Source organism: Heterocephalus glaber, unplaced genomic scaffold (assembly GCF_053883595.1).
Source record: "Heterocephalus glaber isolate CG9 unplaced genomic scaffold, H.glaber_assembly_v1.0 deba00001444, whole genome shotgun sequence".
Lineage (NCBI taxonomy): Eukaryota > Metazoa > Chordata > Mammalia > Rodentia > Bathyergidae > Heterocephalus > Heterocephalus glaber.
The window spans coordinates 15,172,280-15,194,707 of record NW_028258297.1 but is presented as its reverse complement, the minus strand read 5'-3'; the positions used below and the strand labels follow the sequence as shown (position 1 = coordinate 15,194,707).

Genomic DNA, 22,428 nt, shown 5'->3' with positions numbered 1-22,428 from the left:
AGCGAACCTGGTGCAGAAGCAGCTAACAAGTAGTTAGGACTCATAACTTACAGAGTCTTGTGCATCATTTTAAAAGCAAAGTTAAGTCCCTGAAAAACATTAACTAGGAAAGTGACAGCCTGATTTGTGTTTAAGATAGATCAATTTTGTGGCAAGTGACAGATCGATTGGAAGAAAGAGACACTTGAGACAAAGGGACATGTTAAAAACTCCTGCAGTAAATCAGGTGAGAAATGATAATAGTCTGAACTAATCACCACAGAAGGAGAGGCAGGAGAAGCTGCAAGAGACAGCTTGAGAACCAGTTAGATGAGATAGAAGAGATATAGGAAAAATATGAGAAGGAAAAAAATCCCTCAGTTTGACCTTCTGTTTTATTTTGGGATATGGTTTATGAAAAAAATCATTTTCCCCAAAATTGTTATTTAACTGTTCCAAGTCATTATTTTCCCAGTGATTTGAAATACAGGAAGCCAATATTTGTTGACTTCTAGAACTATTAAAATATTTTATGTATACATATAAACATCCACATGTCCATACAGATATGAATATATGGGTATATAAAATCTCATTTACTCTTCACAAGTGCTCAGTAGGATGGATAGTCTATTCTGCAGTATTTTTTAAGATGTTCAGAAATATCTCACATTTAATAAGTAATGTAGTTACTAATGTAAATAACACAAAGAAACATAAGGCACAGCCCTGGCCTTCAGGACACTTCTGGGTATAAAATAAGCATACAGAAAGTGAGCTGGCTGTAGCAATGTGTGCCTATGATTCCAACATCTTGGGAGGCTGAGGTGGGAGGGTCACAAGTTTGATCTCAGCCTGGGCAACTCAGTGACTTAGTGAGACACTGTCTCAAAAATTGTTTTATTTTTTAAATAAAAAAGGACTGAGGATGTAGCTCTATGCAAAGGCACTGGGTTCAGTCCCCAGGACTGCATACATACATACATACATGCATACATACACAAGTGGAAAGTGAAATGAATCACAGCTATATGTAACTACAGCCCAATGATAAAAAGTAGCATTATGATTTCAATGTAGTTTAGTATGTCCCCCGAAGATTGATGTGTTGCTTCCCCATTTGAGGCACATGTATTAAGAAGATGGACCATGGTGTCCAAGTAGGGGCTTAGAGGGTGTGTTTTTGGGATGTGACTAGGATTGGATGAGGTCAACCCTCACAATCCTCACGACTGAATATTGGTGGTTGTATACTGATGGTTGCATATTGGTGGTTTTATAAGACAGAGAGAAATCATGTGCACATGAACACTGCCACTCTCTTGTCATAACATTTGAACCACCAGATTTGGCTCCTTGACCTTGGACTTTTAGAATCATCATTAAAATAAACCTCTTTTCTTTGTAATTTACGGAGTCTGTGATTATTGTTTTATTAGCAGCAGAAATGGATTAATACAGTTGCAAACACCAGAGAAAGGAGGAATTTATACAGTATAAACCAGAATCATTGGGGAAAGAATCCAAAGAGGGGCTGGGCTTGAGTTAGGCCTTCATAAAAAGATGAATGAAGTCAAAGCTGTAACTCCTGGAACACACAGATGGTCAATAAAATTTGTTAAATTAATTAATGAATGAACTAAAAGTCAGGAATGCTTCAGGACCAGGTAAATGAGCGAGCAAGATATCTTTGTGAACCAGCCTGCTGTTGTACCCATTTCATATAGTAGCAAGAAATATGTAGAAGATTGATTAAAGCCTGTTGAGGATGTTAGATATATCAAGGTAAGAGATTTGCACATATTTCCTTAAATCGTATCCTAAGAAAAATTATCTAGACTTTAAAGACCTCTCTAACACCTCCACTTATTTTTTTTCTCCTCATTTAAATTCTTAGAAACTAATCTTCAGAGTCAAACATGAATCTATCTCCTATGCTTTAGTTCAATCCATACACCTTTTGGGAAGCAATTTATATATTTACTAATAGCCTCTGAATTGTCAAATTTTAATGAATATTTTTCTGCAACATCTGATTCTGTTACTGATTCCCTCTTCTAATTACATCTATATTCTCTTGGCTTTTTCTAAAATATGATCGACTGATTCTCCTCAAATCTTGTTCATAGTTAACTGTTATTTGTGAAATAAGGTGCTCTGTCTTTATGTATCCCTTAAATATTGATATTCCTTCTGATTTAATCTGATTTAATTTTTTTCTGATTTAATCTTAGCTTTTCTCATTCTGTTCATCTTATCTGAATGATTTTATCTGATCTTGTGGTTCAGCAAGTGAATACAAATTTATATATTCCAATTCAGTTGACTCCAGCCTAGACCTTTCTTAGCATTCTTTGAACAATCCTTCCATAGGAAGCTCAGTTTTCACATGTGCAAAATTTATTTCATCATCTTTCTTCCAAAACCTCCTCTACTCCTGGTATTTCGATCTCACTTGGTTACACCCAGTCACAAGTATCTTTGGTTTCTCTCTCTCTGTCTTTCACTCTTCATGGCCAATAAATCACTAAGATCTGTTCCTTTTAACTTTTAGACTTTCATTTCTCTCTACAAGATCTTCCTAATCTTCTCCCAAACTCCAATCCTCTGGAAAAGAAATTCACTCTCTATTGAGTTTCCAGTGACATTCATTACAGGCACTCAATAAATATTCTTTTGTTGTATTTAAAATGTAATAAATATTTATTGATTATACACTATGTGTTGGGGCTGAAAAATACACCAGTGAACAAGAAATGCATGTCTTCATTTGGAGGAAGGGAAGGAGAGTGAAATAGAAGGAGGGATGCCCATGTGATCTTAACCCTAGGATAGGCATTTCAGTTCTTCCGGTACAGAAAGTTTATAGTATTTCTTTCAATTGGCCTTGTGTCCTCAAATTATCCACTTGTCATTCCTTGTCTTACAGGTTACTCGCCACACCAAACTGGTTATAGGTTTGTGGATACCCCGCACTATTTAGCTAATCTTTATCCAGGGAGTTTTTTACTGCATGGAATGTTCTTTATCCTTTCACCCTCAACTCCTTCTTCAATTGTTTATGTGTTTATTTATTCGGATTTAACTTAGGGGTCCCTACCCTAAGAACCTTTCCCTGATACTTCTACTACACACATATTTTCTACTCAGCAATAATCTTATTTGTAAACTTTGATTTTAAAAGCAGGCCATATCCATCAAATATTAAAAGCAGATAATATGCATTTCTGCAGTAAATAATACCATTTCTGTTCACCTACAGGATCTGTTAACATGAAGTTATTAAACCACCTGAGCATGATAATGGAACCTACTAGAAAAGATGTTTCATATGAAGAAATGAGAAAATATCCTTTATTTTATTTCATTTTAGGCTTTCTAAAATCCAAGAAATTTGAAACTTTCATCCTTAACACAATAAGCACAGCTATACTCTCTACTTTATTATAAACAGACTGATGACAATTTTCCTAAACTGTCTTGTGGAACCCATATTATTGGATACGTATAGATAAGGTATAGACAAGGGGTTTTTGTAAATGAAGAAAATCTGTAAAGCTTTTTTAGATTTGCTAGAAAAATATAATATGACTTTAACATTTGAAACTTTTTATGAGAATTTCTAATATTTTGTATTAACTCACATGGAATGATAAGGAATATAAATGTTTTAAGTGAATTTTTTTGGAGGAAGTAAAATTAATAAGCTCTTGTTTGACTTTACAACTATTTTAAAAGAAGATACTCTGAGGTAATTGTTAGTTCTTAACTGCTTTGTCACAGGCTAACAGTTTTTCAATAAGGGACTTTTTAAATAAAATATTCTATTATGACTTTTTAATGTGGCATAGAGAATGAAAACTTTATCCTATTTAACAGTTAGCTAGATGGCTAGTTTAGAAAGAGATTAATTTATGAACTCTTTAGGAAACACCTCTCAGAATGGCAAGACCTTTCTACATATCAATGATACAGCCTTTTTTTCTCATCTCTTAGTACATTACTTAGAGAATTCTAGTACCAATAACAATTCCTGGAACAATTATCAAAGAAATCTCAGTGTCCCTGAAAATATGACAATGAGTCTCAGAAACTTCTCTTTCCATCTACACTTGAGCATTACTAGTAGGCATCATTTAAACTATGACACAATAACTCATTTAAAATGGCTCAAAGAGAATCATTTATTAAGAAACTACTTCTACATCCAGATCTGTATTAGATTATTATGTCTATATTTTCCCTGTGTGTCTTATGAGAAAATGAATGATACAAAGAAAATGCATCAAAATGATTTAAGCATTATAAAGTAGGAATCTAGAAGAGGGACATACTTAAAAGCTACTCTAGACCAAATTAAATGCTTTTTCTTTTATCATCAATTTAAGCATTTTATTTTTGACACTCCTTATAGCCATTCCACTTTTTTGTCAGGACTTCTGATAGATACCTTGCCACTTGGAGTCCAGGTGAGGGAACAGGAAGCTGGTAAATCACTGCAATAGTAAGCCTGTGGGATAAACATTTGGGATGATTCCTTGGGCTAGAGGTTTCTAAAAAAATGATAGATTTTAGACCTCTGGAAATTAAAAGATGTTGTAGAATCTCACTCCACAAATGGATGCAAACAATGCTAATATCTTGAAAGGTCAGAAATATTGTGACTTAGAATACATCAATTCTTAAATCCTTTTCAACTGTGACATATTCCAAATTTTCAAAGTAGCATTATACATTTAATAATGTGTTACATTTACATAATAATTTAAATTCTTTAGAAATGTCTGCACTTATTGAATTTTAATTGTACAATCTCCTCGTGAAGTAGGTAGGATAGACATTACAATGGCTACTTGAAAGTTGAAAAGCTGAGCACAGAGAAAAATGACTTACCCAAAACACAGAATAATTTGAAAGGCACTGTGACTATCAAGGCTTTTCAACCCCCTTGTCCAAGTTTTATTTTTTTCTGACAAAATTTATTAAAGCCAGGCTATTAATAGTTTCCCACTATAAGCCTGCTTGACACTTATTCATAGCTAAACTCAGAAAAATTTTGAAAGTTAAAAACCCTCCATTCACAACTCAGAGCACATGAGAAATAAGAAGCAGTCTTTCAGGTAAAAAGTTTAAAGATGAACATAAAAACTAATTTAAATATTATATACTAGCCATTTATTTGGTCATTGTAGCAGTGTTTGAAAGTATAAATTTTGTAGGCAAACATGTGTTAATTAGTGGGAAACATTAAAATACAGTGCAGGCAGCTTAATAACATGATGCAAGAAAATTTAGATATGTATGGAGGAAGAAATATATCCATGATTTTTTATATTTATAAATATATAATAGTCTATATAGCATTTATCCTCACATATATAGCACACATTATATAATTTATGTATCATATCCCTATTATAATATACAACACACTCTATATGCTGTATACCCACGTTTGGAGATATATATATCTCCATATATATATGTATATACACACACATATATACATATATACACATATATGATGCATATTCATATTCATATCCAGTTCTGGAAAATATGCACAAAATCGTTCACAGTAGTCAAGTCTGGAATGCGGGGTTATAGGAGCTTATAAGTGTAGGCATGTAACTTTCAATTTTTTTCTATACTTCTGTATGATTTGAGGCATATGCAATCTATAATAGCTATTTTAATATGTTTTAAAAAAGTGAAGAGTGTTATGAGCTGACTATATAAAAAGGATTACAAGAAGCTTAAACGTGACACTTTGAAAATAGAGCCATAATAAGTTATTGGGGAAATGATATCCTTTAAAAGGCTGCTATGGTTTTCCCTGCTTTATCTCTTTCCAGTGGCTGGAATGGGGATATAGTAGCTAGATAAGCTATCTAGGAACATGAGATGCCATCCCCAATTTATGAGCAGCAGTGTAACAAACAAGAGAACCAGTCTAGGATGAGATACCATGGAACTAACACACACATGAGCAATATATTATGTGAGTGAAAAATATAATACATCAATCATATTTAAGTTTGCATTATTTTGGTCTTTTACAGCAGTGGAATTAATATCCAAATAAATGCATTATCTTATTCTATATGATATTCCAAGATCATAACTTTTTCAGTCATTGTGGAAAATAATGTATCTACTGGAGTTTGAAGCAAAATACTAGCTTCAGATCTTTATTACATATTTTTCTTCTTCCACACTTTCCAATGAATCATATAACAAAAAGTTCACTTTCTAATGGAGATGTCTGCAGTGACAGGCTTACTGGAAATTGTCACTGTCAGTATCATTAACAGTTACATTTATTCAACAAATAGGCTTATACTTCAGTTTGATGAGCTTAGTTAGTGTGAGTCTACCACTGAGACAAGTTTGCGTCCTCCTGTGGCAACTAAAACATGACCCTAGAAGTCCAAGGGTTAGGTTTGACTGGCAAGTGCATATGATGATACCACATTTTGAGGCCCTTGGCTGATTACACACAGTGCCATTAGCTACTCTTTCCTTGTGACACATCTACATTAGCAGGAGGAGAATCATGTCAGAAAGAGAATATTAAGCTGAATGGGCTTTTGATTTAAAATAAATGACATTCTTATATTTTCAATTATTAAAAAGGAAACAGGACAAATTAAAATATTAGATGTAAGTATGGTCTAATAATATCTAAGAAATGGATCAAAGAAAGGGTTTTTTGCTTTTTTGTTTTCTTGTTTTTATGTATGAGGGTGTTGGATTAGACACTGGTCACTGACATAGATCATTTCTCACCTCACAGAGTTACGAGGTTTAAAATAAATTATGTAACTATGCCTTATAAAGAGTAAAACATAGTATAGGCTATTATCTTTGTACTGAGTTATAATACTGTGACAGCTGTATCTCTCCTTTATAATGAGTCTCGAGAAAATATTATTAACTCCATCTTTAATGAAAAAATATTTTATTGACCTAGAAATATTTCTCCCATGAGAAATGGATGATGGTTATCACCATATCTATTTCTCTTTATTTTATAATCATTTCATACTTTTAAGTCACTAATCTAACTCACTAAATTTGGAAATTATATGACTGATTGTTCAGGAGCCAAAGCAATTTTTTTTAATAAGAATAAACATTTACAAAATTCTACAGTGAAGTCATGCTCTCTGAGTCACTGGTTTACAAGATTTGGAGAGGGGAGAGAAGTAGGGTGAAGAGCTGGTCTCAATAATTCTTACACAACACACACATTTGAAGATATGATTACAGCCTCTTACATCTGCTTATCTACAATGTGATCTTGAGGACACCTGATTCCGATTTTGTCACTTTGGTGATAGCATATCATGTCAAGGGCTTCTAGCTTGTGATTTGGTGATTGAGCACTGATTGACAGGGACCTGCATCAGCTGACAAGCTGACTCAGTTAAATCAGAAATTAACATACAGTCTTCTAATATGTCAGCCACATGCACCTTTATACCAGAAAGATATAATGGAACTCACATGATACAGGATTAAACAATGAAACATGTGACACTGACTAGAAACAGGGACACATCAGCAAATATGCCTGAGAAAGTTTATGGTATTTAACTCCTAAATATTAATTTTATTGTGGTGTATGAGGAACTAATTAACTGAGTTTCCTTTTTATTGGAAGCGGAAATACAGCACTGTTGAGAAAACTGATGAAGAGTACATACAGCATATTTTAAGTTTATTAAGCTTGGCTCATCGACTTCTATTTATTTAAGGTAATCTCATGAGGCAATTAAATATTTCAATCTCATGAGGCAATTAAATATTTCAATCAGTAAATTTATATGGCTATTTTATTTAGCACATTTCTGAAAAATTAATCAATGTGTTAAAATGCAGAATGAGTATATGAATATATTTCTCATTTCATACAGCCCAAGGAGTGACTAAATACATTTTCTAAAATTTGTGTGATGTTTTCAACATGAGCTCTGATAAACAGACAAGTGGAAAATAACAGAAAAAGTTCCAAATTTAGGGATTACAATGAAAATGGCTAAGGTTAAGGTTCCATCAAACCAAGCAAATGTTTCCATCATCTCTATACTGCTTTTTGTGTAAACAGCTATTATTCTCCTTAGTCAGAGGAAGCCTCATTTAGGTGTGCAGACTGAATCTGATCCTAGATATGAAATGCAATTAAATTCTGGGTGTGGTTTTATAATGCTGTTTTAAAAAAACAGGATCAGTGTTTTTCTGGCATTATATTTTGTTATCTCAGTATTTATCACTTATAAATAACCGTATAAGAGATACTGTTGATAATTTCACTTATTCAGTAAAATGAGTTTTCTTTAATCCATTTCATTTATGCAGCAACTGATGCTCATAACTTTTGTAAGAATAATCAAAATAGTAGAATGAGGCAAAGCCTGATTCCAAGACTCTCAGCTGAAGTATCACTCAATTTGTAGTTGCCTATTTCAAAAGTTTGGGTTGATTACATGGAAACAAAAAAATCAACAAAACTCGAAGCTTGAAATTACATAGGTGGAAGAATCAATTAGTACTGACAAAATGAATCAGTTCTAATATTGTACATAGTCCTATAAGTCCAAAATAAATTCTGCTATAATATTCTGTTCTGTGGTTGGCAATACAACAGGTGAATGACAGTAACTTCCAGGTTAAAAATGTCACAATAATTTTTTAAGATAAATATACACTAGAGTAAGTTGAAAGTTCTCAAATTTTCTTGGACTAAGGTACTATCAGAGGCTCAATGATTTTTTTTTATGGCATCCATAGGACAAAAGAAATATCCAAGCATTCAAATTTATTATGTAGGTCATTTCGAACAACTTAACTATGATAATGTACATATTACACCATAAATTCCTCAGTATTTTCTTTTACATTTTACAATATCCCACGTGCCTCTAAGAATTAGCACCACCAATCTGCAAACTCCAGCACAGTCTGGGAACTGTGGCACCAAACACTGCCCACCTATTGGGAAAGACAATAGCTACAGCTATGTGACACATTCAGTTTGACACTTTGGGCTAAACTATCAAATTAGCTCTTTTGGAACTGTTTATTTTATACGACATATAGAAAATGGACTATTTTATTGGATCTTGACTTTCCTAAAGATTTTTTATTTCCACATGAAATGTCTCCTTGTCAAAATTCCTAAAGTGTCTACAGTAACTATAACAATTATATGAGTGGTGATTTTACAGCCAAACAGAAAAGACAGGAGCAGACGGCTGCAGTCATCAGTAAGAGAAGCACTGATGCCTCTCATTTCCTTTTCTAAAATGTGTGTTATGAAGGACCAGCTGTTGACCTGAGCGTGGACTCTGAGGAAGCTGTGTGCTGTAGAGAGGGCCATACCGGGAGGCAACGAAGTGGTACTGACCAAGTTTAAGCTCTTCAACCATACTATCTCAAAAGCCTCTCTGAAGCCTGAAGTATTAGGCTACCATGAATAAGCACATTCAAAATTGTTTTTCTCCTTATAAAGTAGAATTTTTCTAAGATAAACAAACACAAAAGTGGTATATTTCCTACAATATACAATTATTCTGAATATGTCAAAGGCACTAAAGATTTGTTTCCAAAATATGTATGCAACACTAATTCCTCAGCTCACATAGAAATCTTTGGTTAACTGGTTAGGATTCTACTCTGGCAGAGGCAAATGGATTATGTCCTTGGACTCTTCAACCGTTTGAAGTACATTTCAAGCAATTCATTTCCACCTCTAGTTATTTTATAATTCAGAAGCCTTGCCTCAAACTTATTTGAAGGGCAGTCAAGATTGTTTTCTGACTAAAATGAGCGAGCCATCCACAAATATAATTTATAATTGTAATTTTTAATTATGTGTTATGAAAATGTGTATCTGTATAGCAACCTAGTTAATAGTTTTAATAGAAACTGACAAGTTAAAAATACATATTATTTAGCCAAATTTTTTCCCTTGAATAACTTGGTCTTAGAATGCAGTTGACTAGTCAAATCAGTGCTTTTACATAATTATTTTCAAGTTCTCTACATATACATGGAGGGTATTAAATTTATTAATAATAATGTTCACTTCCTCAGAAGTCTGTAATATTTTAAGATTTTTTAAGAAATAAGTAGGAAAAGCAGTAACTAGATATAGATCCATAAAGATCAGTGTTTCATGCTTTATTCTTTTAATGTCAAATGTCCAAACCAAATGTGAATTTCTGGTATTAATATCTCAATATTTACAAACTGGTCAAAATGGTCCTGGGTAAGAGTGGACTACATTATTTAAAGCCTTCTTTCTATGTAGGTAGTCATGAGCTCTATAGTCTCTAGCTGTATTGCTGTCAATTTATTCTCATATTGCTTAACTGTGCACATTCTAGCAGTGAGGAAAGATCTAACAGCTATATTTTGGACATTGCCACTGCATTGTGATGTTGTACAATGTGGTGTTTTCTACCATTACATTTTATAAAGGGAAAATATCTCTATGTTCGATTTAAACTGTCTTTTTCTGAAAATAAGATGTGTTGACTGGCCAGGCATGGTGGCACATGCCTCTAATTTCAGCATATGGGAGGCCAAGGCAGGAGGACCCCCAAGTGTTTGAGGCCAGCCTGGACTACACAGCGAGTTCAAGGCCAGCCTGGAAGTTCTGTGTAAGAGAAGAGATGGCAAGATTTCTTTGCCTACCTCTATTCCTTTTCAGTAGTGTGATTAGAAGAGGACTGTTTGGACTGCTTATCACACCTACCCAGATCCACATTTAAACTGACTCAAAGTGCCATAGTGCAGCACTTTCTGTTGCTGCTGGCTTCTGCTTAGTTCTAGAGTACGGCATGATTCCAGTTCCAAGCTTACCAGCAGGACTATTTTATTTGCAAGGTTACAAAAAATGGTGTCATTTATAACTTTAAGCATTGACAGTATAAATATCAAATGGTTAATATACTAACAGTTTTAGAAAGGGAAAAATATCTCCATGCCATATTACATTAACACTGCACAAATTTAGTAAGCCAACTCTCAAACGGGAATGAGGTAGCAGTGTTCTTGACCCCTTCCAGACCTACAGTTACGCTATTGTTCACACTCAGTGTGGTTTTCTCCTCAGCACAATATTTGCTAATGGGACTTATTTCTGCAGTTGCTTAAAAAAAACTTTTTTTTTTTTGAAAAGAGAAATGGTCTATATGTATACATTGCAGGTGCAGTCTAAGGCAACTAATAATTTTTAAAAGTGTCTTTTCTTTTTCATTTTAGTAACCAAGGTTACCCAAAACACACTGGAAACATGTGTTTAATGTGAAAAGTAATTCCTTAGGAAAATGGAAACAAAATGAAAAAACTATTTTATGACTAAAAACTTAGAATCTTGTGTAGCAATATATTTTAGAATTATATACTTCGAATTTAAAATACTTAGATTAAATGTAGAACAGTATTTAATTATTCAAAAATGTTGCTATGGGGTAGGGATTTAGCTCAGTGGTTCCGCCGCCTGCCTCACAAGTGCAAGGACCTGAGTTCGATCCCTGGTATCAAAAAATCCAACCAACCAAACAAAAAATGTTGCTATGTCTGGATGAATGATTATCTACAAAGTTAGAATGATGCCGCATATAATACTAAATAAATAAATTAAGGGCTCAGTGTGAGAATACCATTTTAACACACAGGAAACCAACGTCAAGAGAGAGATTTGCAAAAGTAGTACAAAAATTATAAACAACAAAGTACCATACAAGCACAAATTTTTATAGACTGGTGTTTTGATCACTTTTATTTGAACACCAGTTTTATAATTTAGTCATCTCAAATGACTGTGTATGCTTAAAAAAAAACACTCCACTTCTTCACTATGAAAGGTTTAAAGACTAGGACTATGTATTAAAATTCCACATATAAAAATTCAAATAGAAACCACATGAGAGAGAATTAATTTCTGGTAATGTTGGACAGTTTCTCAAATGTAATAGTATAGCACAATGTTAATGAGGCAATTTATTAACATACATGTGGAACAGGACTTCAATGACATTTAAAAATAATATTCTACATAAATATCTAAGATGGTAATATTTCACTAATTTTTTCAACAATGTTCTACTTTATCAATGAAAATACTTAAATAAATATTCTTCTATATTCCCTCTTGCCCAAGTAATGATGTTTTAAGACATTTAGCGTAGAAGTCTAGCCCCTCTTTGGAGTATCAGTTACAACAGAATACAGTGGAAATTTGGCTACTTAGAATTTTTTAAATGAGGACTTTGTTTCTGAAACTAACAATGTGCAATTTGGATTTGGATAGAAAAAGAAGAAAAGGCATAAAATCAGAGGCTTCTAAAGTTGATAAGCAATATAAACAAGATATCCTGGTGTAACCCATGACTTAGTGCTAAAATGGCCTTTATATTGCTCGTAGAGAATATTCACTCATTCATTTAAAGAATTGCAGACTGTTGTGGTATAAGCTGAAATATAGCAATGAACAAGATAGAGTCAACAAATGACTCGCAAGGCTTACAATTAAAATGAAAGAGAAACATACAAGATCCAAAGGAATCACTGGAAAGGGACCTAGGATAGGCCAGGCAACCACTCTCTGATGTGATTTGGAAGAGGTTCAGGATGCAAGAGAAAGTAAACACTGATGATGCAAGTCCAGAGAGATCATGGCTTGAGCTAAGGGCTGAAAGACTAGTGAGAAATGTGGCTGTGAATATACAGAGGTGACAAAGGACAGGGCCAACTAATTCACATAAGGAATTTGAGTTTATGTTAGTGGGCAATGAAAAACTAGAGAAAAATATTACCATCATGTTTATGCAACAGTAAAACAAACTCCACAATTACAATCATATTTTAAGAATACACTGGAAATAGAAGAGATGAAAGTGAATTATAAAGTGCAAGTATTGGCTTAGGAGCACAAAAATAACCTAAGCGCTTATAAATACCAACATAAATCTTTTTTTTCACATGGTCTGTGTGTTTTCTCTTTAAAATGAAATAACAATGCTGAAATGCTATACATTGGATCTCATTTCTTGGTGCGGCTTGTCATATGAAACTGCCCAAATTAAAGCCACTCCCTCCTCCCACTTCCAAATGAAAAGTTAATGGTACTTACTACATCCAGCCTTATAGCTGAAGCCAGGAGGAAGGAGGAATCCTTGCTGGGCAGCTGCAGCCAGCGTCCGTTGATCAGGAGGGAATACGGGTATCATTAATGGCGGCAGCTGACCTTGAACCTGCTGAACGTGATAGAGCGAATCAAAGAGAAGAAGTTTTGGTGCTCCATGTTTCCCACCCTCCTTTATTTCATGATAAGAGAAAATCATTCATTCACTTCAAAATACTGGCACATACAGGCTTGCCAGAGCTCTGGGCTTGAGATAATACCTTGAGACTACCGTTGACAGAAGAACCAGAATATCCTACAGCTGGAAGGGGTTCAACCTCTAGCCTGATGAATCTTTTCCCTACATGATAGCCTTCACAGGAACAGAAACAATATTTTGTATAAGCCTTTCTGTTATTTTACTAATTGAATGGTTAAAAAATTATTACCTTATAGCATGAACTGAAATCTCCTTCTAAGGCAACACTTGTTAGGACTAACCCTATCTTATAAAATACAAACTAAACCTATGTATTTTTTTGTTGCTGTTTTATTTATTTATTTAGTTGGTTAGCTAGTTAGCTAGTTAGTTAGTACATGTTTGTCATACACAAGGATCACTTTCATCATAAAGAATCTGTACTTGTACATAATATATCTTAATTCTTCTTTCCCCATTTCCCCCCCTTCAACCCTTCTTTCTCTCCCCATTTACAAAAGCTTTGTTTCCATTTCTTTCCTTCCATTGTCTTTTTAAAATCCATTTTCCCTTCCTTCCCTTCCCTTCCCTCGTTCCCCTTCCCATTGAACATTGTCTTCCTTCTACCCAATATGCATCATTTTACATATAAATAGCTCATTATTTGAAGAAAAAATCTCATATTCACACATGAAATTTTAAAATGCTTGAATACCAGACCTGGAAGACAACTTAGAAAACACCTAAAACTCTCCACTTTCTTTATAAAAGAAGTAACTGGTACCAAAAAGCACTGGCTTTCCCACAGCCATAGAATTATAAGTAGATCTAAATCCAGGGCCTTGAATCCTACGATAGACCCCTGGGATACACTTCTATCTTTTTGAAACATTGAACCCTGCTTGAACTTCATGGGTTCTGTCTGGGTTGCATCTTTGAAATATGCTCTAATTTGCTGATATCATTCTAAGAGTACTGACTTCACATTGATTAATAATAAAACCAGCAGAATAGAAATCACTATCTTCTTTGAACTACATAAGAATTTTAGCTACATCACCTAATGTAGTCATTTCTGCAGCCATGTCATACTATTGGCTAATCTAGAAGTTATCATTAACTAAAATATCTAAGACTTTTTTCAAACAAGTGTTCGATTAAATCTCCCTGGTGAACATGAGTATTGGTTAGTGTCTGTCACTACGGATGAAAATGTTGGATCATATTAAAAAAATCACATATTTGATATTTTATTTTCCTTCACTAACACTTCCACACATTGCTTTAGTTGTTTGAAAAATGTTTATAAACACTTTGTACAAGAAACTGACCTAGGCATCAGTGAACAAGAACATCAAGATCCCACATCCATGAACCTTTGATTACTGGGGAATATTAGTTAAAAATAAGTAAAACAGACATAGAAAAATAATAAATTCACTCAGACACTGATCCTAGGATTGCCTCTGACTGGTTTTCAGACTGGTGTCACACATTCTGAGGGCTCTTACCAATTCTAATAGTTCTCATCAGTTCTCACTTTAAATGTCCACCTCCTGTTTTTCTTTCATTTCTTTTTCACAATAAACCTCTGAGTTATTTCCCGATTTTAGTTGGTGAGGGTATTTGTGGAAGTGGAAAGACTAAGAGAGAAGGGGAGAATGAAGTAGAGGGGAAGGAGAGAAGAACAAGGACAGAGACAGAGACTGTAGGAGTGAGAGATTTGTTTTCAGCAATAATTTCAAACTGGAAAGCTCATAAAACCCTTTTGTCAAGAGGGTTTTAAACCTTTCTTTATCATCAGAGTGGAGCTACAAAGGAAATGACAACCAAGGAAACAAAAAGACAGTGTCTTAAGGTTAGAGCTGAGTTATGTACCACTAAAGCCAATATTTTTGGAGTACAACTGAAGAAATAAAAACCTTATGAAGAAGCCAATTGACTGAAGTCTGAAAGATTAGAAAAATGAATATGGAGGGCCAGGGATTTAGCTCAGTGGCACCGCGCCTGCCTCACAAGCGCAAGGTCCTGAGTTCAACCTCTGGTAACCCCCCCTCCCCCAAAAAGAGAATGCATATAGAGCAAGTATGGAATAAGTGGCTTAAAACATGAGGCAAACCGTCCCAAGGCAAAACAGCATGGGGGCTAGTTCAGTGTGAGAAGAGGATCAGACCAGGATAACAAGTAAAAAAACAAACAACAAACAAGCTACATTGGTTAAGAGTTATTCCCAGCTGTATATTTCATATAATGTATTATTAAAGTAGACAAATTTAGTAAGAGCATTTTGGAGTGAAAGAGAAGAAGGATCTTCAAACTAAACACACATGGGGCTCATAAGTGGCAACCATATTTTAGATATGTTAATAGTTAAGAAAAATGATGTGGAGAATTGCAGGGACAAGAATTCCCTGTTTCAGGGCAGTTCTCAAAGTACACTAGAACCATGTAGCAACCTTTGAAAAATCCCTGTGCCCAGACTCCTTCTCAGACCAATGAAATGTGCATCTTCAGGGGTGAGATCCAGTCATCAGTCTTTTTAAAAGCTCCTTTGATAATTCCAATGTGCATCCTGGCTTGAAAAGTAGTTTTCTTAAAGAATGCTTTCAGTTAATGTCAGCAAATCTTTTGTCCCTCACAAAGCACCTTTAGGTATATAAGTAGTAAAAAGGAAGATTCTACATGACTATCATAGGTTGTGGTTCCCACAAGGATAGTTACAGATGTTGTTACATTCTTCATAAAATTCTTTCTAAATGAGTCTTGTATCTGTGTTTCATATGCCACTCTTGTTTAAAAACTTCTGATGGCCTGTTTTCATATGGAGAAAAATGACTAATCCCTCAGCACTATATTCACGATTCCTCACAATTTCTTTCCAGTCCATCTTTCCAGACCTTTCTGCTGCTTCCTTCACATGTCCTGTCCTCCCGATAGATCATGAAGAGCTCCTTGCATAGCCTTTGTTCTTTCATTCCTAAATATATTCAATAATATTTCCCCCTGTTTTAACTCGTGATTTCTCTTTTCCTTTTCTTCCTGAAAAATTGTATTAATTTGCCAAAAACTTTTGAGACCCATGAAAATGTCTTTGCCTCTGAAGCACTTACATGGGTCCAATTTCCAGGCAGAAAGAACTATTACTTCTTTTAATTTAATAAAGCTAATACCTACTATTTTGAATGATAATTACTTGTATAACATTGAGTCTTCCCTATGACCTATAACCCTATTTAGGAAAATGGCTGTAACTTATTTCTTATTACATGTTTAGAACTCACATGCAGCAACCCTAAAGAAGCTGAAGGCAGATGCGATGTGGGGGCCCACGCCTGCAATCTCAGCTATGTGGGAGGCTGAGGCAAGAGCAGTGCAAGTTTGAGCCCAGTCTTGGCAACTTAGCAAAACGCTGTCTCGAAATTAAAAGTAATTAAAGAACAGGTTGGGGATGTAGCTCTTCATGAAGGCCCTAAATTCAATCCCCATTATGCAGGTGTGGGGGTGGGTTGGTTGCCTGGATGCGTTATATAGTCAGCCATTTAGTTACACCTCATGCACCACACTGACTCCAAAGTCCAAACAAGGCTTGTGGGCAACTAGGTTACCTAATTAAGCAATTCACTTTCACCAGAATAGTATAGAGGATAGGGTACTAGGTGCTTTCTGTTTTTACCCCTAAGCCATGCCATGGTGTTTATATAATATGATGTATCTATGGTTTTTTAGAATGATGTATGCATAAAGAAATAGAAAACAATTCAGAACTATTAGAAATTTATTGTATATCTGCAACTGACAGATAGGCCATCATGTTCCGGTATCGCGATGTTTTAATTACCACATCTTTGCACTAAATTTGAATAACGTATAAGGCTAGTACTCTATCATTATCATTTTCTTTTTCATATATTGTCTGGATTTTTTATTTATTTTCCATATTAATTTTAAAATATGGAATAGATATTTGAATATATTAGCCTGATGTCTTGATGGTCAAGCAGGTTATGTCTTTCAATTTATTCTAGTCTTCATTTCCTTCTGTATTGGTCAGGCTTCCTGTTGCTATGACAAAATACCTAACACACACATAATTAAAGGAGGAGAAGTTTATTTTTTAGTTTACATTTTGAGAGGTTTCAGTCCATGGTGGGCTGGCTCCAAAACAGAAACCTCATGGTGGAAGGGTGTGGAGGGGCGAAGCTATTCACTTCATGACACCCTAGAGGCCATGAAGAAACAATCATGCCTCCATGACCCACCCAGAACTCCCAGAAGTGTGCTTTACTCATCCTCTAAGCATCTCTCAAGCCAGTCAATAGACAAGTAAGATTACCCAGCACAGTTTCATAACAACTCTTGCAACTTTCTTGGTAATTGGATTTCTAAGGTTTTCTTTTGTAAATTTTATTGCCATTGTATAGGGATGTTTTTCTTGGTTTTATTGCTTACTTAGTTGTTTGTACATTGGCATCCTTGTGAATTGCAGTTTTGTCCAGTTACTTTAATACTTTATACTTTTTCAGATAGATTTTTGCTATTTTAGGGAATAAACAGCATTGAATTCTGGGGCTTCTATTAAATATGTAGATTCTATACTCATATTATCAATTAAATTATTGATATTTTTAGTATTATAATTTGTTTTAGTGTCTAAATTTTGCAAAAATGACATGTAAAGAATAATATATTCTAAAGTAAATAAGTAATCGGAGACAACATAGGCACTGTGGTGATAAGGAAATAAGATGTGACTTGGCCAAATAAATTGTTCCTAATCTTACATGTAGGTAAAAGCAAAGTTAATGTTGGAACTATAGCTCCTGATTTATAATCTAGTGCTCTCTCCCCCTACACAGTAGGAAATGCAGGGGATAGGAAGAGGGCATGAAGGACTAAAAGAGGAACTACCAGGGAAAGAAGAAAAAGCTAAAACAGAAAATTAACCTAATTTCATGCTCCCAACAATGGGATTTCTTTACAATATCATAGGACATATTGTAAAGTACTACACCACTAATACTCAGAATAAAGTAAATGGGAAAATAAATACGATCTCAAATCTGTGGTTAATTCATCTACATAACTAAAAACATCTCCAAACACAGTAGATTCTCACTGTTTACAGATTCTGCATTTGCAAATTTGCCTACTTGATAAAATTTACTTGTATTCCAAAATCAGTACTAGTGGAACTCTTGCGGCCATTCACGGATCTGCTCAGGAGCACTAAAAGATGTGTTGGGTAATTTTACTGCTTGAAATGCTTCCATATCTGGTGTCTAGGGTTCCTAAATGCCAGAAGTTTATGATGTAGATTATGCAGAAAACAGATACGTTAGATAAACTCCATTCAGACATGAGTTAGAGTGCTATTGGGTATGAGTTCAATATTATTGAGTTCATAATTAATTTTGAGCAAGGTATCTTTAAACAGAAATGCACATTAAACAAGGTTATATATTTATGAGTTGAAGAAAATACAGTGGCGAGAGACTCATAGGAACTTAACTGTGTTTAACCTAGGAACAAATGTTCAGTATGAGCTAATTTAGTGTTCATGGCAATATTATGACTATAACTAGTATAAGTAATGAGCAATGACTATTATTTCTATATCTTAACTAATATTCAGCTTACTGTTGCTAAAATTTAACTACCATTTGGGAGAAAAGGACACATTAGATCAAACCAATATAATGTTTTTCCGGGCAAATTCTAAAACTAATTGGTCACAGATTTAGGAATTCATTCTGTACCTTTGGTAACTTTTAAATATCTCTAAATCATAATCAGTAGTAAATACTTTCTTTTCTTTTACTTAATGAATAAAATTCATGTTACACTCCTAATTAATGTTTTAAATGTGTGACTTTTTAATTAAGTTTGAAAAATACTTTTGTCACAAAATTTTAGTCTTTAATGTGGGCATGTTATTCACAAATTAGAATACATCAAATAAATTTACAAGGCTATTTTCTATATTTTTAGACTTTGAAATATTATGTCTTAATACTTTTTATACTTCATGACATGATACTACATAGTCTTGGTCTCTAAAATGTTAGGAATTTAACACAAATTAACCACATCATCATATTTAAAAAGAAAAAGTAAATATTTATTAATTATTCTGTTAAATATTTCTTATTTAATGTAAATACTTCATGATGAAACTACTTAGTTGCTTCTTTAAATTAATAAATTATGTCTATGCTTAAGATTACTAATCTGGCTTCCAGATTCATGGCTCTATTTATCAATTTATTCATTTAATCAACATTCACTAGGCAGAGTATGCACTTTGTGTAGCTAGGGATTAAAGATGAATGCACATTCATGTAGATAATCTCAACAGCACATTACCATTAATTCAACAATGAAGATTTGCATAAGACACTGTGGGCGCACTGGAAAGAGATTTCTAACAGAAGTAAACGAGGGCCTCATGTAGGTGGACGCAACAGGTATGGGGAGTGAATGGATAAGCAACTGAGCCAGACAAAGGGATGTTCAGTATTTAGCTAATTTAGTGTCCACTGCAATATTATAACTATAACTAGTGTAAGTAATGAGCAATGACTATTATTACTGTATCTTAACTAATACTCAGCTTACTGCTGCTAAAATTTTACTACCTTTGGGAGAAAAGGACACATTAGATCAAAACAATATACTGTTTTTTCTGGGCAAATTCTAATGACTAGGGATGGGGTGTGTGAAAATTCTAAGCAGGGAGAGAGATAAGCAAAGGGGCAAGAAAAACATAACATGAATTCCACTAACAGGACACTCTCAGCAATCTGCAAAAGCAAATCATTTAAGACAGAACCAGAAGTGAGAAGTCTGCCTGTTTTATAAGTCTGGATATCACATTAAGAAAGTTGAGATTTCTCATATAGGCACTAGAGAACCACAGGGGATTAAGTAGGGCAGGTAGAATAATCTGATGGGTATTCAGAGAAGAGAGCTGAGAGACCCAGCACAGAGATTGGGCAGGAGGCTAACACAAAACAAACAGGCAGTAGATTCTGAAGTAGTCACATGGTTAGAGTGAGGAGAAAAGTGAAGAAATATTTAGGAAAAAACTGCAAACATCATAAGTGAAGAAAGCTATAGAATGAAAGATAATATCTAGTTTATGCTACTTATAGTAATACTGAACAATAGTAACAGTAGTATGCTACTTATAGTAATACTGAACAACAGCAGACATATTTCATGGGTAGGAAGATAAGAATGTATAGAAAACTCTAAATGATGGAGAAATATCCTAAGATCATACCCTGAAAATGGGACTGGTATTGAGGAAGGCAGTTGGGCAAAGGTAAGGAAATTGTGGGTGTCCATTGTGCAAGATGAAAGAGAAAGTAAATCAGATAATTAGAAAATACCAAGGCCTTAGGTAATGCACATGAATTCTAATCTGTTATATTCCCTGTTTCTCTGATATTTCTCATAAAGTTCCTAGTCATTCTGGTGGAATCATAAAAGGTGATTTCTAGAACTCAAGTTAGAAAAGAGGAGAAGATCGGATGACTTCTGCAAGAATGGGTTATGACTGTTTCTGATCAACCACAGGCTTTAGGCTTTTAACAGGAAGGGAGGTCAGCTGATTATTAGGAGCATGGAGACCATACAGGGGTCACAATGCTGGCGGGTTCCATGTCTCAAGGAGCAGGTCTTAAGAGGGTGAGCTTGTGTGGGTGGGAGCTCAAATGGCACAATGTGACAGCAGGAGATTTGTTTAAACTACATAAACAAAAATTGTGATGAAAGAGAGTTCTATGGTTTAAATCAGCAAAATTACAAATGAGCTGTAATATCTGAAAGTTTTTCAAATGTTCCTCAAGAGTTTAGTCCAATGAGTACTATTGTGTTCAAGCACATAGCATCCTTAGGGATAAGTTCACCTACAACTGAAATTCAGTCACCTTCAGTGGGGAGCACAGCAGCTGTTTAGAAACACATAGCAATATTACACAGCAGTTTCAGAGAAAATGAGGAATATAATATCCAAATGAGATTACAAGAGGGGTTTAGGTAGGCAGGATATAATTACCCAAACTGGAGTCACCAGGATAACAAAGCTAACTTTCCACCATTACCAAGAAGAGGCATGGGATGCTCAATGACCACTAATAGTGTGTGATTTTTCACTTCACATAAAAGAAAGTTGATTTGTCAGTTTATCTTAACGCAATGGTCTTTAGAAAAAATTAAAAATAAAACGGTCAATTTATCTGCCAATTAATCTACTAGGAAGACTAAAGAAAGCCTCACCAAGGGATACAGGAATATAAAAACACTGCGAATTGCAATCCCTGCCTCTCTCATCCCAACAGTCACATTGGAGTTTTGTCACTTCTAATTTCATTTGATTCAAGACAAAGACAAAGTAGCCATATTCTTTTAGAACAAAAATGAACAGCCATGTGGATTTTTTACATAGTACTCTTCTTCGGCAAAAAGCCACAGAACTTTTTTTAAAAATCGTTTCCAAGGATGAAAGTGACTTTGCCAAGCAAAGTGGCTCAAAACAGGCCTCAAAAATACTAATAGAAAGACAGATGGTTCTACTAAGAGCTTGGCTGCCAACATGAAAAAAAAAAGATAGTAGGAAAAAAAAGAGTGATGCTATTGAAGCTGACTGCAAAGTTATTTGATGACTACAAATACTTGTGTCCCACTGCAAGTGCTAACTCTGCCTCCAGGGCTGATATAGCCAAACTACTAACTTCCCCACATCCAATCCGCCTGTGTTCCCACCCCTCCTAAATAAAACCTGTCAGTGCCAAGCCCTACAAAACAGCACAAGCATGCTCTTGATTCTGACTGACTGCTCCGCAGAAGCAAAATATTGCATTGAAGAACTCCTATTTAGGAACAGACCCACAAGGAAAATTGCTTTTCTTTTCAAAACTGCCTGTCACATTTTCTTTTTCTAATTCCCCTTTTCCTCCTCCTCCCTCTCACCAAAGGGCCCCTGGGCCCTATGAGTTTAGATGATACAAACTCAATTTGTATAAAGAAGGCAAGAAGCAGCACCACAGAGAGGTGAAGAGAGCTTGCAAGAATAGAGAAATAATCCAGTCAAAACACAGCGCAATTTTCTTTC

The 22,428-nt window shown here is 34.6% G+C and overlaps 1 protein-coding gene across 46 annotated transcripts in view; it reads right to left on the bottom strand.

The window, feature by feature from the left end:
• The window catches only part of Sox5 (SRY-box transcription factor 5), a 973,116-nt gene that overhangs the window by 110,223 nt on the left and 840,465 nt on the right, over positions 1-22,428 (bottom strand). For 42 of the 46 annotated variants that reach the window (XM_087213447.1, XM_087213465.1, XM_087213460.1 and 39 more), the window contains one exon: positions 13,124-13,247. In XM_087213447.1, the coding sequence (XP_087069573.1) occupies positions 13,124-13,247 (124 nt within the window). The remainder of the gene's footprint in view (positions 1-13,123; positions 13,248-22,428) is intronic. The other 4 variants (XM_087213483.1, XM_013072572.3, XM_004845753.3 and 1 more) reach the window with 1 other exon arrangement.